The sequence below is a fragment of the Limulus polyphemus genome, unplaced genomic scaffold, assembly GCF_000517525.1.
Source record: "Limulus polyphemus unplaced genomic scaffold, Limulus_polyphemus-2.1.2 Scaffold3064, whole genome shotgun sequence".
Taxonomy (NCBI): Eukaryota; Metazoa; Arthropoda; class Merostomata; order Xiphosura; family Limulidae; genus Limulus; species Limulus polyphemus.
The window spans coordinates 39,228-55,545 of record NW_013668674.1 but is presented as its reverse complement, the minus strand read 5'-3'; the positions used below and the strand labels follow the sequence as shown (position 1 = coordinate 55,545).

General features: G+C 32.5%; 1 protein-coding gene across 1 annotated transcript in view; it reads left to right on the top strand.

Moving 5' to 3' along the window:
• Nucleotides 1–16,318, top strand: part of LOC106468581 (proto-oncogene tyrosine-protein kinase receptor Ret-like) — a 95,555-nt gene that overhangs the window by 73,050 nt on the left and 6,187 nt on the right. The window contains exons 13-20 of the mRNA XM_022396921.1: nucleotides 327–474; nucleotides 2,817–2,924; nucleotides 4,248–4,489; nucleotides 6,514–6,636; nucleotides 7,569–7,639; nucleotides 8,504–8,544; nucleotides 10,361–10,457; nucleotides 11,241–11,340. Of these exons, the coding sequence (XP_022252629.1) occupies nucleotides 327–474; nucleotides 2,817–2,924; nucleotides 4,248–4,489; nucleotides 6,514–6,636; nucleotides 7,569–7,639; nucleotides 8,504–8,544; nucleotides 10,361–10,457; nucleotides 11,241–11,340 (930 nt within the window). The remainder of the gene's footprint in view (nucleotides 1–326; nucleotides 475–2,816; nucleotides 2,925–4,247; nucleotides 4,490–6,513; nucleotides 6,637–7,568; nucleotides 7,640–8,503; nucleotides 8,545–10,360; nucleotides 10,458–11,240; nucleotides 11,341–16,318) is intronic.

The following is a 16,318-nucleotide window of genomic DNA, read 5'->3' as shown; positions in this document are numbered from 1 at the left end:
GTCACAAAGGAATTTTCCAACGTCTGACTGCCTCGACTGCACTTTTATGCCTCTTTGTTGGTCATGCTTGATTTCGCAAAATTTATTTATTTCAGTTAGCTATGAAGTATGAGGTTAGAGTATACTATGGAGTGGGGGTGGTAGTACTTGTCCCGTCATTTCTGACGGGCTATACGCCAATGTATTATATTTGATGCTATCGAATCTGTTACAAGACATGTTGTACGTAAGTGAGAGAAGTAAATGTGATGCCAAGGAGTGAAAACAATGAAATAATTTGTATTATAAACATTTAGATCTTTATATATATTTTTTTATCTAAACAGGGAGACGCCCAGTGGGAATTCCCACGAGACAGGTTAATTCTAGAAGAGACACTGGGAGAGGGAGAATTCGGCAAGGTGATGAGAGCCCAGGCCTGGAGCATTAATGGTCAGGAAGTATACTCTACTGTTGCAGTGAAGATGTTAAAAGGTATGAAGAATAACATATGTTATATGGAAAGAGTTGCAATCAAAATGTAGTTTTCAATAAAACATGTGCACATATCACATAATAAGTCAATAATTTTTAACAACATAAAATGGTTTTTTGCTTTTTATAATCTCAACGAAATATTTAAAATTTCATATTTGAATTGTTAATGTACAGTAATCATTATGTTTCAGTGACGTCAAAGTAATGATATATCATTATATTGCATATGTTATAACTTTGCAGCTTATGGGTAAAATAGCTTAAACTGGTGGAACAATGACGGTAATTTGGCCAAATAAATGTGACTAAAACCACGTTTGACAGAACATGGTTTTGCAAATTTGATTTTCATTATGAAATGGACCAATTAAAAACAATTTGTTTTTAAAAAACATATACAGTTAAACATCATATTAATATCATTTATTAGGTCTATTACTTCGCTAGCTTAGGAGTTTTTACACCAAAACACTGAATTTCTCTGCTGCTCACATATAGAATTCCTGATCAATGTTTCTCTATCATAGGTTCAGCCAAGTAATGAGTTATTTTACTGAAGGAAAGATTTCCTGAAAAATACGTAGAATGAATAAATATTATTTTTACAAGCTCCTGTCTTTAGATCCGCATAAACAATATGGAAAAATTGTAATAAAACCCAATTTTAATCGCATTTGTTTGATTTGATCAGTGAAATTTCCATTTCACAAAATTATGAAAATCATGTTAATTCTGGAAATTCTAAATAACCAAAGAAGTAGCTGAAAAAGTCAAAAGGTAATATGAACATGTAAACTACGCATATTTGATGTTGACTAGACATTTGTTTAAAGCAATTCTGTCATGGTAAAAAAAAAATGTGCAGAGCTGTCAAAAGATTTGTTGTTTGTTTTGCAAAGCCATATAATGGGCTATCTGCGTTCTGTCAACCTATCCAAATTGATGTTTTTATGTTTGTTTGGTAATAATGATGTTGCAAAAATGAGTTGAGATAATTATATTTACAAGTTGTTGTGTTTTTGTTGATGTTTTGTTTCAAAGAACTAATCTTGTAAGTAAAGTTAGAAAAAAACGTTTTGAGGTTCAGACTTTCTTTGTCATATTTATCAAAATATATCCATCCAGTTCGTTTAATTATATTAAATGTTTCCCTTATTTAATCTCAGTTTTTTTATCAATGATAATTCGGAGTATCTTATATTTGCGTAAAAACATGTAAAACTTGCATTTCACATTCAAATGCAAATAACAAAATAACAATAGCTTGCTAAAATAGTTAACTCTTCTCAGTTGAAATAGTTTATATTTTATTTCAAACAACGAAAATTAGGAGTGCACACATTTGAAGAAAGGCGTCATGCCCTGAACTTTTTGTTCAGCAGAGTAATTGCTTGTTCCTGTCTAAAAGTCCTTGCATGGCCTTGTGGTTAGAGCGCTCGATTCGCAATCTGAGAGTCGGGATTCGAATCCCCGTCACAGAACGTGTTTTCCTTTTCAGCCGTGGGGGCGTTATAATTTGACGGCCTATCCCATTATTATTAATCCCATTGATTAATAATATTCATCATTTTTAGACTCATCAATATTGAAATAAAGTACTTTTGAGAAATAACAGTACAAAGAAAGTATTTCACCTTCAATGGAGAAAAGAACATCTTCATTACTTATATATGTATGTTTTACATTTTGAAGACTTGGGAAAATAAAACATTTATATATATATAATATGTTTCTGTAAATCGACTTTAAACCAAAATGATCATTTCTTTTGGTAATATTTTGTTTCATATAACGTGTCAACTAAAATCTGCACTTTCTCTTCTTAAAGAACAAGAAGTATAATTCAACAGAGATTCTTTAACAGAGACGTCATAACTAAAAACTGGGAAAGATATTACTTGATTACTTTTTTCTGTGATATCTGGGGATCTGGTAAACATTGTTACGTTGAAGGATGTAGCTTGATTTATTGTATGGCAAAGTTCCGTGCTTTAACATGTCCGATAATGATGCAGAATTGCGAAAGATGGAATAGAAAGACACAAATTTAGGAATTTGTATGTGGTATTCTTGAGAACTGTGTGGGCGACGTGTAGTGACAAATAGAAGCTATATTTGAAATGGAAAATAAACAACTAGATGTTTGATATATATAAGCACTTTGATATTTATTGTAGAGGCTGCCTTTGATATATTTCGATTTTTGCTTTACTTTCTACCGAATTATTTTGCCCATTGCTACATAATTCTTTGGTATTAAATAAAATATTATTGCTATCTTATTACAAATTGTTATGATATTATTATAACTATGATAACAACTACTATTATTGTTTTAGGTGACGGAAGTTTTTCAGAACAACAAGACCTCCTGTCAGAGTTCAACATGTTGAAAGAAGTGTGCCATCCAAATGTGATTAAACTCCTAGGAGCTTGTACCCAGAAAGGTCAGGCACTTTTTGTAGCCTCGGCATGGCCAGGTGGTTAGGGAGCTCGACTCGCAATCTGCGGGTTCGAGTCCCCGTCCCACCAAACATGCTCGCCCTTTCAGTCGTGGGGGCGTTATAAAGTGACGGTCAATCCCAATATTTTTTGGTAAATAGAGTAGCCCAAGAGTTGGCGGTGGGTGTTGATGACTAGTTGCATTCCCTCTAGTCTTACACTGCTAAATTAGGGACTGCTAGCATAGATAGCCCTCGTGTAGCTTTGCGCGAAATTCAAAACAAACAAATAAACACTTTTTGTATGTTGTTGCCTAGAATTTTAAAAACAAATATATGTGCTCTAAATATATACCTTCTTATTTGACCTATGCTGCATTTTCAAATTATAAAAAATAAAAATTGTATTCAGTACTGTGCTTTTAACCTCATAAATACAAATGGAGTTCGGATGGACATTTTTCTAAATTCTATTCATGCATCAATTTGCTTGCAGGCCATGCTTGTGTTGGTTACAGGGTTCATGATAGCAAAAGAGTTACAAAAAAGTAAACAAAAAGATCGTCAATAAATTCCACCAATTACTATATGAGCTTCTTGTGTGCGTGTTGCATAAAAAATGTGTGACTTCACCTCTTGTACTTTTTTTTCCGTCCCCCCGGTGGGACAGTGGTAAGTCTTCGGATTTACAACGCTAAAATCAACGGTTCGCTTCTTCTCGATGGACGAAGCAGTATAACCCGATGTGACTTTGATATAAGAAAACACGTAATCCTTTTTTGCTTGATAATTTATTTACACTGAATGCAGTAACAGGCAAAGACAAAGAAATTATTGAATGTGATATAATATTTGGACTACACCGGTAAAAAACATTATAAAAATAAATCGGTAACTTTGTAGTTAATCATTTTATTATTATTTTGTGTATTGGTGGTGGTATGTATTTGCGGTTTATAACAACCTCTCAAATGTAAAATGAATTTGTAAAAATTCCGAACAAGAGTTTGCCGTAGTTTTTTTTTGTTGTTGTTGTTGTTGCTTTGTTTTTTGAAAAACATAACATTTTTTAATACGTTATTTATGTTGCAAATAAAAATTTCGTAAATCTATAGGAAATTATAGCAACACCGATCAATCTTTTTTAAAGTCTAGAAGCCATTATCATAAATTAATTCACTTCCCACAACCTTCACTAGCAGCTGTCTAATTCACAGAGCGCAATAGTTTTGATAATGAAGATTAGGTCTGTATAAAATGTCATGAAATAAGCAGAGATAGACAACAATGACAAATTGTTGGTTTATCTTTGTTTTTGTCTATTAACAGGAGGTCCTCTTTATGTCATAGTGGAGTATGCTCAATTTGGTTCTCTTCGTTCTTATCTTCGGAAGATTCGATCGCTTGGGTTTGAGTGCAATGACGTCTCGGTTGCGCAAGTGGGAAATCCCATGTATTTGTCCGATGGTGGTGACATCTGTCGACATGATGATGTCCAATTGACACGAAGGGACTTGATATCGTTTGCTTGGCAAATTGCCAAAGGAATGGCCTATCTAAGTGATATGAAGGTTTGTCGTTTAACTATAATAATTGAACCTTTCTACTTTACGAAGAATAAACTACAAACGTCTCTGCATATCAGAATTAATTTAAAACACACAAGTCATCAGATAAGGGACTTAAAAAAGACCCGAAAGAATGATATTTTTCCACAATGTTAACTCTTAAATCCACTAGAACTTCACAAATCCCTTAAGAATGATTTTATCTTAATACATGTTCTTTGAGCATGCTCCTTGTTCCCCAATATTTTATGTTATACAGCTGTAAACTTAATTCATCTTAATGACTCTTTTAAAAGAAAGCAACATATCCAGACATTTTACTACATTTTAAGCACAACTGTATGATTATCTTCTATTTTTCCTGAAGGAAGCATTAAAACACGATATAATTTATGTTTTACCTTTACTTTAATCAGAATTGTAAACTTATCACTTTTTTCGTTTTAGATACAATATTGCGGTAAATAACATTTATGAAACAGTCATTATCACCGCAACAACGAACCTACTTGGGATCTTGATTATCTGCAACTACAACGTTTTTCTACCCGCTGTTCCTATACATACACGAAACTCCTGCTTATAGTATTTACTTAACTTAAGGTTTATCAACAGGATTAGTCCATACACAGTCCTTTTATAAGCTCAACGTTTCTACACCTTTAGTTTTGATGTAAACACGTCAAATTGCAACATCATAAAACATATTCTATTTTCAGAGAAAAAGTCCTTCACGTGATCTAGTATTTGAAGATAAAATAATCCCCTAGTGGGACAGCAGTAAATCTACGGTCTTACAACGCTCAAGTCCGAGGTTTGTTTCCCCGCGGTGAACACGTGGCTTTGCTCTCAAATAAGATAAAAAAATCTCATTTGATAAATCAAAATATATCAAATCTAATGCAAAAGTTACGATAAAATAAACTCATAAAATTTTGAACTATTAGCTAATACATTTTATTGTACATCGATTCTTGTTTCATGGGTAAAAAAGGATTATTTGCTTTTATTCCCAATTCTGTACTGATGTAATTCTTTCTAGCGCCTGTTTATCAATTGTTACGTCGTTTATCTTGGTAAACTTACAACACGTAGCATTCCTTTTGATAGTAATACCGAATAGTTTCAATATATTTATTTAATTTTAGAGAATATCTTTTAACAAGTAAAAGTACTTAGTGATTAACAAGTAAAAATTATTATAGCACTATCCTGGTGAAATGGCGCTTAGTAACTCTTTCTTTTGAACGTAATACCGAATAACTTAAATAGTTTCTTTTATTTAAGAGGATCCTTTCAAGTAAGTAAAGTAATTTAACGATTAGATAGCAGAATAGAATCTAAAATCTCTCGGGTTTAAATATAAACAACAGATGAAATTCTCTAAATAGCTAAATGTGCAATGAAACGAATCACACTGTGCGGATATTTATGGGTTTAATTTGTAACTTTGTTACAGAATAGAATTTAGGTATGGCTTTATCCATACACAGATTGAAAAACCAATTAAAACAACGCTTGAAATATGTTCAATGAACTAAAGTTTTCTTTTGAAACTGTGTATTGATTCAAAGACTTGTATAACTCCACTTTAATATAGAGACGCTTTCTTATTGCAGTATTTTAATATAACTTAGATTCACCGCCAAAATAAATGGAAAAGAACACTTTTCGGTAATTTTATAGCTTTTATGCAACATCTATATCATTCCAGGCGAAATATATCTCTTCAACGTACACATTTTGAATGTCACTGCACACATTTGTAGACTAGAGAACAACGGGTGAAAACAAGATGATGTGGGCGATTTAGCGCTTATATTTCAACTATTTTATTATCAAAATAACTGCTTTAATTTTTATCTTTATTAATGTTTGATACATGAAAACAAAGTAAATATAAATACAGTAAAATGAAACGTTTTTGCTTTATTTAAACGTGTGCAGAAGAACACTAAGAGACTTATGGACAAACACGTGAAATATCTATAAAGCAAAAATTATTATGTTTCTTTTTGAAATTACAGTTGATCCACAGGGATTTAGCGACCAGAAATGTTTTATTAGCCACAGGAAATGTTGTAAAAATTTCTGATTTTGGACTCAGTCGAGATGTCTACGAAGGTGATACTTATCTGAAGAAGAGTAAGGTAAAGAAAGTAAAACTTGTATTAACGTAAAACTCATATCCGGAATTAATAAAACTTGTGCAGCTACGTTTTTTTACTTACAAGTGACGTTTAAAACTGTTATCCAGTGTTGACATTTAGTCATATTTATATGCATAAACCGTAACTATTAAACCTTGACACCTTTTTACGTGTGTAAAATAACCAATAATTGCGATGCAAGATCTGTAGTATATTTTACTAAGTGCTCTATCACCTTTTAAATGTTTTTAAGTGTATAAATTGCAATGCAAGATCCGTAGTATATTTTATTAAGTGTTCTATCTAATTTCAATATTTTTATCTTTCAGTAAGAAATTTAAGTAAATGTATTTATTGACCCCTGGTGGGACAGCGGTAAGTCTACAGATTTACAACGCTAAAATCAGGGGTTCGATTCCACAGCAGATGAGCCGATGTGGCTTTGCTATAAAAAACACACATTTACTCTCGTTTTTCTTTTTTTGTAATAGCAATAAAACGTATCCTCCTAATCCTTAATTTGGTTAAAAATACAATGAATTGAAGCGTTGGATAAAAAAAACAACAATTAATTTCTCTATTGGAAGAATGCATGCTATTTTAATCAGCTGTATTTTTAAGCTGTAAAATGGGTTATTCAATAAACACAACACGCTACCTTATGAAACTGAGGTTGAAGTTTCTTCATTCTTTTTAATTAAAACTTTAATTAAAATTAATTAAAAATTAAGATCGTATTATGGACAACGAAAGTTTAAGCCTCAACCAATTGACTTCAGTGTTATTAGAATGTGAATAGATAAGGTTTAACCGAGTGATCTTACTAGAAGGCTTATTGTGATATTGAACATTTTCTTAAAATTTAATAACACACAATAGGTGACGCTACATATTAAGTTTACTGGCACTCATAAAATTATTTTTTAAATTAGGGACGTGTGCCTGTAAAATGGATGGCGATAGAGTCGCTAGAAGACCAGATCTATACCTCAAAAAGTGATGTGTAAGTAACATAAATATAATCATATCTTCCGGTAAAAAAATTGAAAGTGTTTGAAAACTACAAATTGTAATATGATATTAGGTAATATAAATTACTGTAAAGTTACGCATTCTTCTACACAAAAGATACAATATTAAAGTTACATATATATATATAAATGTGAGAAATTTGCATATGTCCGCTTTGGTGATGTCAGGAATATCTATATTATCCCACCATACGTAAGTTTTCTGCTACATTCATGATCTTAGAAAAACACGTAGGTTCAAGAAATCTTGATAGAAATAAATATAAACCCTATAACCTGAGCGCTTTCGAAAGGTGGACCTTTCTTCTTCAGGGGCAAACTGTAAGGTGGACCTTTCGAAAACGCTCAGGTTATAGGGTTTTTATTCATTACTAAGTTTTCTGCTAGGTATTTTTAGATTAATTTGTTGTCTTTCTTATAGGAGCACATTGCGGAATGTTTTTAATTTGAATCACTACTCCTGTGCTAGATGACTTGGTTAAAAATTTAATATTTAATTTCATGAAGTTTCAGTTTATTTTAAGCCCAATCTGGAAACTAATGAGAGGTAAATAAAGCAAAATAATTTTGTTTTAAGATACTAAAGATAAAGCCCCCCAGTGGCACAGCGGTACGTCTTTGGACTTACAACGCTAGAAACTGGGTTTCGATATCCGTGGTGGGCAGAGCACAGATAGCCCATTGAGAAGCTTTGTGCTTAACTTCAAATAAACAAACTAAAGATAAGACATTGTGTTTAGTACAAAAAATTACAAGCTTTTCTTGTCTATTAATGTATTTCACAAGTCTTTATGTTATTAGTGAATAGATTTAAATTACGATTTCTTTATTTCAAGTTGGTCGTTCGGAGTGGTTCTGTGGGAGATCGTAACCTTAGGTAAGTTAACTGCATTATGAGTAAAGTGTTTTGGTTGCATGTGTAAATTTAATCGTCGGTTGCAAATAAGTACATGATTCATTGAACAAGTTTAAAGTGTTTAGTTTTAATGTAATGTCTAGGTTTGATTCGACTTATTACTCATCTCGAATCATATGTAACCTGGTATAAATATAGACACCCACCCACACGCATGTATATATATTAATATCTTTAGCTCTACATGAAGACAATTCTGACTATATGTCATAATTCACAGTATTTTATCAGTTTAAAATATTGTATTTAGTTTTTAAAATCTCATTCAAGTTACTACGTTAGTTTCTGCTACGATAGTGCCGCTTCTGGGTAATTCCGTATATATATATATATATGCCTTTCATTCTGCCCCACCGTTCTTTCATCCGGCCCACTTCGTCGCCCCCTCCCCGCAATATGCCTCTGTAGACGGTAGCATGGGTCGTCTACCCCTTAGACTTCCACTGCTTACGTCTCAGTTTCATGCTTACAAGTATCATTGTTTTCGTGCTTTGAATGTTGCCTTTTGCAACTTAAAAGCTAAAATGTGTTGTTATTTTTTTTGTCTAACTTGGCAAAACTCCAAGACTGACGGAAACAATAAACGAGCAAATACAACTTGATCCTGTTTTTACAACATAGCGTTACGCATTAGCAGGTTTTAACTTTATAACATTTGACACTGGAAGAAAAAAAAATAACTCGGATAACAAAATACAGTGATAGTCTCTTAGCGTGTGTGACAATAGATTCTAGGTATTGCATCATCTTTAAAGTTTTTATAAAATTCACTCTTTCATCATATAGGATAGGACGAACTACAAAAGCAAACTGCCAAATGTTTAAAAAGTTGCAACCCTGTATATGTTTTTTACAACCGATAGGGATTAGAAAACAAGTTCAAAAGAGGGGGGAAATGTTGCCCCAAGCGTGGCCTGGAGGTTAGTGTATCAGGCTGCAGATCCGAGTGTCTCGGGTTGAAACGTGGTGCTAGCAAACACATTTCAATCTTTTAACTGTGGTCTACAGTTTGAAATTAGGGACGAATAAGCGTAATGTAGAGAATACATAAATTCGAAATAGCTCAAAGTTTATTAATGCAATTCAAAGTGGAAATGATAAAAAGAAAAACATCAGAGTGTTTTATTAATTATACAAAGTTTAATCCTCGAGAAATTATTACCAATAATCTATGAACATTATAGATTTTAATTATAATACTGAAACAATTACAAGTTAAAATTAGTAAATCTGGAAAAGTAATGCCTTACAGAAACTTGATGCGTGAAAAGGAACTCTTACAGATTCAAGGTTTAGGTTTGAAAGTTATTTAACAAGAGACACAGACTTGTTACAGTTCTGGGTGTTTTATACACGTTGTTGCTAATCAGAATTTATGAAAAAAGTAAATATATTAAATTAGTAATGATTTTCACGAATGTTTACATTCATATACAAATTAATCTGAGGGAACTGAATTAATTTCTCTAAATCCTATATCTTACGCATTATATGAATTACTCAGTTGAGCAATTCATTCATTATGCAGTGCCGATAACTGTAAATGACCAGAAAGTGGTAATATATCTTAAAATGCCTTGTATGTGCCCCTTTTTTGCAAAGCTGTCTTTGTTTCCTGTGCCAAATGTTTTAAGATAAGAATAATAGGAAAATGAAAATAAATAATGTCCTATACGATGTCCATCTCAAGTGTATCCATAAATCTAATTTTCTTTTTTCGCTTAACTTCAAATTAATGTGTGCTGATCGTTTCTGTAATAATACATCTGTTTTCTAGGAGCAAGCCCTTACCCAGGAATATCACCAGAAAGGTTGTACCAGCTTCTCAAAGCCGGTTACAGAATGGAACAACCAGAAACCTGTTCAGATCAACTGTAAGTAGCCCAACCCCTGTTTAGTGTAAGGGAAAACAATACATTGATATATATATATACATCATTTCTACGATACCATACAGCACATCTTGTATCATATCATCATGTGACAACTAGAAATGTAGTTTCTATTTGAGAATTCGATTACTAATGGATGAAGGAAATATTCTTTTAACGATTGCTTATTTCATTACAAATACTTTTGGATCAAGATCTTTCAATGGTTTTTCTTGTTTTTGTTTTTTTCAAGACTTCAAAGGTAAAATGAAGGGAAACGTATAGTAAAATATAATATATATTGGATGAGACGACTGTAAAAAGAGAACAAATCTAACTTATATGATAACGAAATTCATTCTACCAATCTATACCTGTGTTGTATAACTTTTAGACTTTTTGTGGTTGTTTACACCTACAAGTTGTATTAGAAACCATATTTTTTGCTTGACTTAACTATGTGACAATTTTATTTTAAAAAATCTAGTTCAAACTCAATAAAATACATCTCTTTCTCGGATAAGAACCAACTAGACCGGGAATGTTTCTAAATTCCTGCCTGGGCGTGTTTTTCTGGGGTTAATAGGTTTTCTGAATTTATACTGTTATTATAAGCCCATTACACAATGGCCACGTTCTTTGAATAAAATTAAAGGCCTAATTTCTGCAAAAGTGTTTCGCAAGTACAACTAAGTTTCTGAACTAGAAAAAGGTATCTGATATTAAGACCTTTTACAAGTTAAGTCAGACATTTTCTTCTTTAAATTCCCCTACGTATCCGCATAGGTATCGAATCATGGTGATGTGTTGGAGAGATAATCCACGTAATCGACCATCCTTCAAGGAACTCGTCCATAGATTTGACCGAATGCTACAAGATACTACTGTAAGTGTAAACATTATTTCAAATTCTAAACAAAAAATTGTTTATGTTATAGTCAGTGGTGTAGTGCCACATTTTAAAGTGCCGGAGCTCTGCAAAAATGTCTGTCACATGTCTGACGTCAACATCAAATTAAAGAACTCTTATTAAAAACCTAATTTCAATTTCTGGATTTCAGGAGGCGGAGCATTCTGGCAGCTCTACAATCATGGATATAATAATTTTGTATTTATTTGAAAACTACTAAAAACGATGTTGTTTTACTTAGTTACTTAGAGTTTTGCTATTTATGGCCTGAATTTCAATTTCATTTCGTTTTCCACAGCTTCTCGCAATTTATATTTAAGAGATAACAAAATAAGTATTTCTAAAATATAAGATAACATTGTTTTACTGCTAAAGTTCTAAAATAGGCTCGTCAGTCCTAATAACAAATTATACATTGGACTTTTAGAATCAGACATAATTTGGTTTATTTGTTTTGAATTTCGCAAAAAACCTACACGAGAGCCATCTGCGCCAGCCGTTCATCATTTAGCGGTGAAAGATTAGAGGGAAGGCAGCTAGTCTTCACCATCTACTGTCAACTCTTAGGCTACTTTTTTACCAAATAATGGGGGGGGGGATTGACCGAATATTATAACGCCCCCACGAATGAAAGGGCGAGAATGTTTGGTGGAACGGGGATTTAAATCCGCAAATTGCAAGTGGAGCGCCCTAACCACCTGGCCAGGCAAAGGCATAATTTGAATAAACATTAACCATGATATAAAGAAGCACAATAGTATAGTACGGAAACGTACAATATGTTTTCCACTCTTTTGATTAAAAAAGTAAAATTTTCAAAATTATAAACATTCTCATAGTTCCCCCGGATGGAACACAGCGGTGATCAAGCGAGTTACCAACTTTCAATTTCATTAAAAGGCGAACTAGATTAAGTGAGGATTAAGAACCCTGTTTGTCTGATTCGCTTACTGGAATAGCAACGTGGTTTTTAATTAATGATCTGAGTTATTCTTATCGACGAATCAGATAACAGTTGCGAGTGAACTCGCCTTTGATCTTCACTACCGGTTGGCCAGCTGGTTCAACAGCCACCAACTAATAGCTGTTTTCTTGTGTCAAGAACATGAGGGTTTACTGAGATATTTGAGACATTCTTTGGGCATGAAAGAGTAGAATATATATGGAATTACATAGATTTAGAAAAGTTTTATAGAATATTACAGAAATTGGATACAGATTTATTATAGATTTTACAGGGATTTATGGACGTTTTTGTGTGTTTTTATCCCGTTAACTTGTTCCGCAGAATCTGATATTTTCTTTCGTCTAACATAGCGCGAATTCTTAAAGTTCTCATATTAAACATGTGTGTTTCTGCAGGTTGTTACCTGTTATTTCATTAAATTCTAAAGTTATCGTGCTGTCTTAGGCAAACACCTTCTGTAAATGAAGTTAGCGCATTTGTTTACTTTCATTTTTGTCTAGGGCGAGCGCCATAATGTTCTCGCCAGTGATTCAGAGTTGTCTACGTTCACTCTACGCGAACGAGTTTTAGAGTTAGCTTCATTTTAAATGTTCCACATAGTTAGGAGAGCAGTGTCACCGCCATTGCTAGAGTTGTTTTAAGTGAAGTTATTTTTTTTTTTGGTGAAATCCAACAGTTCTGGTGTATTTACATAGTTTGAAGAGATAGTATTTTAACTTCGGGTTATTTTTCTTTAGTAATTTCGTCTCACTCAGACTAACGTACAAATGGGAGCACACAAATCAACAGTTGTATTTTTTTTATTTTAGTTGTAATAAATTCTTGCTACTCATACGATCGCTTGCCTGTTGTGTATTATGTAAGTGGAATATTGTTTACATTATTTATTTGTATTATTAACCGTGAATCACTAAATATCAATCTGTGTCGAATTTCTCTCTTTATGACTCAACTGCTGCAACTCGTTGGGAAATATACACCTTAGTCCGAGATCAGAGAACTTACAGTTGTTAGTGTGCTACATCGAACAACTAGGAATACGTAACAAAATAGAGGGCAAACGGTTGTTTTCTTGTGTTTTGTAAATAATGACAAATTCTATTTCGTTTCATTGATATTATTGGCTATAACTTGTTAACTAATTCTGAATGCTATTATTTTAAATTGTTACGCTTATTAAGATTATCTTGTATTTTTGGCTTGATAAATTGATTTAGGAATAACCTAAATTTCCTAACTTCGCTTAACCTTGTGAGATATGCTTGGGTTTACGGCCGACAGTGTCGTTAATGAGTCATTGCATTCTAATTATTATAGTTTTTAGTTTTTTGTGTATTGATGTATTACGTTATGTACTTCTAGTCAGTTTGTTGTATAGGATTGGTATCATTAATATACAAGTTACCTTTTTTTGCTCTGATCTATTTCGAGTTATGATACTCTTTGATCAAAGTTACTGATAATCGATACTCTTTCAAAACATAAGGAAAAATGGATGATGTTCTTGTGTATATTCACAATATTATTTGATATATTGCTCACTGAAATAAACCAGACATGGGTATTGCTTAGATTTTCTGCTTCCATCGTTTCTAAAATCATTGAATCTTTGTCACCTTAAGCATCCCAATCCGATAAACATATAGGAGAGTTGTATGTTATTTGCTACAGTTATTATCCATAGCAGTCTGTTATATTTTCAATGGATCCTCTCTTTTGTGTGTGTGTGTGTGTAATAAAAATATGATAAAATATGTCGCATGAAGCCAAAAGTAGCAGCACATTATTTCTAGTTTCACAGAATACAATAAACACAGTTTTAAGTTATAATGGTCATATTCTGCAAATTCTTACTCGAGAAACACTGTAGCGGTAATGATTTAAACATGCTTAATATGAAGCACGTTAGTACTAAAGTTATCACAGGCTCCACCGAGAAGTCATGGGGAGCAGTTTTATACAAATGTTTACCCGTAAAGTGCACTTATTGTTACTCATACACACTCTCACCCGATAAACATGTTGGTGGTCGTTATACATATGCTTAGTTTAGAAGCACCCATTTATCAGTGTGTTCTCATTTTTCTACTGGGCTGAGCGTGGCTTTCGAGTTTCTATGTTCAGTGGTTCTATGTTCGCGTTCCGTTACCGCAAAACCTCGTTCCACATTTCGTTTAAATCCTACAGTTTGACCATATACGAGTAGGCCAAGAGTTGGGAACTGGTGCTGTTGACTATCTGCCTGCTTTTAATATATCAGTTCAAAATTAGGAACGACTATGCGCAGATATCCCTTGTATATCTTTGCAAAAAATTATAAACAAACAAACGTTTATGTGGTTTATATTTTGGATTTTTTGTTTAAGCAAAATGTACTTATAAGGCTAATTTGAACATCTATATTGATTAAATTCCTTAAATTCTTTTATGTGTAATATTTATTACCAGAGGAGCCTTTTCAAGTATAAAATACAATTTACCTGTTTACTCACAATGCAATACTGAGCAATTAGTTTGTACATTGCTTTTCCTTTTGCTGGAATTAGAATAGTCTACCTAATTCACTCTAGTTGAACAATCTACTATGAATATTTTTGAAATGGCAAACACAAACATAACTATTAAGACTGTCATTTGAGTAACATACTCTCTTCCTTCCACAATAAAGATTTCAACGAGTTTGGCCTGGTGGTTATCATGCTGGGCTGTGTACCAGAAAGTCTAAGGTTCGAACCATGATGCTGCTGAACACGCTTCATACTTTCAGCCAATCGCGCTATTTGGTTAAGAGCACCTGTGCAGGCGGCGATGCTGATGACTGGCTGGTATCCCCCCTTTTTAGAACTTAAAAATTAGAGACGATTATACCTGAATTCTAAGGGTCTGTGATCTATCTATTGAGCCCATATATCTCAAACGGTATCATTCAGATTAGAAATACTAGTCCATACATTTTTTCAACCCCTTTTTTTGTTTTGTTTTTACAAATAGTGTATATTAAAAGAAATATAGACAACTCAGAAACTTTGTAACGTTGTTCCGTTATTGAAGTCTAGAGTTAGATTAAGTTTGTTGGATTATGGCCTCACTATTCTGAAACGTAGCTGAAACCTGATAAGCAAGATAGAAGACAGTTTTTTCAAGTTAAAGCCTCGTGAATGGTGTCAAGAATTACTCAAATGCTCTGAACACTGAAACTTAAGCGCGCTAATTTCCCTACAAATATATATATATATATATATAATTAATTTCTAAACATAATTAAGGTTAAAGAATTTTTTTATACCTATCACATTATGACAATTAAAGTTAAACCATAGCAACGAATGCCCACAGTTCAGCTCTTCATTCAAATATTGGCCACGAAGTGAATTTTCAGAACCCATGTAGTTATATCATTAAATTGGCTTAATTTTGTAAGAAAATAGAATTATAAATCTATTGCAATAATCAAATTTGATACAAGGATATGCTTACTTACTCTTTCATTTGAATATACATCGTCACGGTTTACTTAAAAAGCATTTGAACCCAGTTAATTTATACTTACATGGGACTGTTAAAATGATTATCTCACATATCAGTTCCTGAAATATTAAATTATTATAGTTTCACTAGAATATCTTCTTTCTTAGAATCCCGATAAAGGTCCTAAATGTTAGCTATTAAACAAATCAAAATCACTTTTATCAAAATAAGACGAAATATCAGATATGACTTCATGCTATAACTAAATCAAATTCATCTTTTAAACAACTAGGTATCTCAGGATGAAACTACCTTTTTCTTTCTTAATACAAAAATAAATGTATTCCAAGTCATCTTAAGATCCATAAGATTGATCTATAAAAAGGTATATGTATTTAAACGTAAGATTAAAGTATTTTAGATTATATTTGTAATTACACTAACAGATAAAGTTCCAAAGTTTTTTGGTTTTCTTTTAACAATTTGCTGTTAATGAAATTTTTAATATTGGCATGTTTT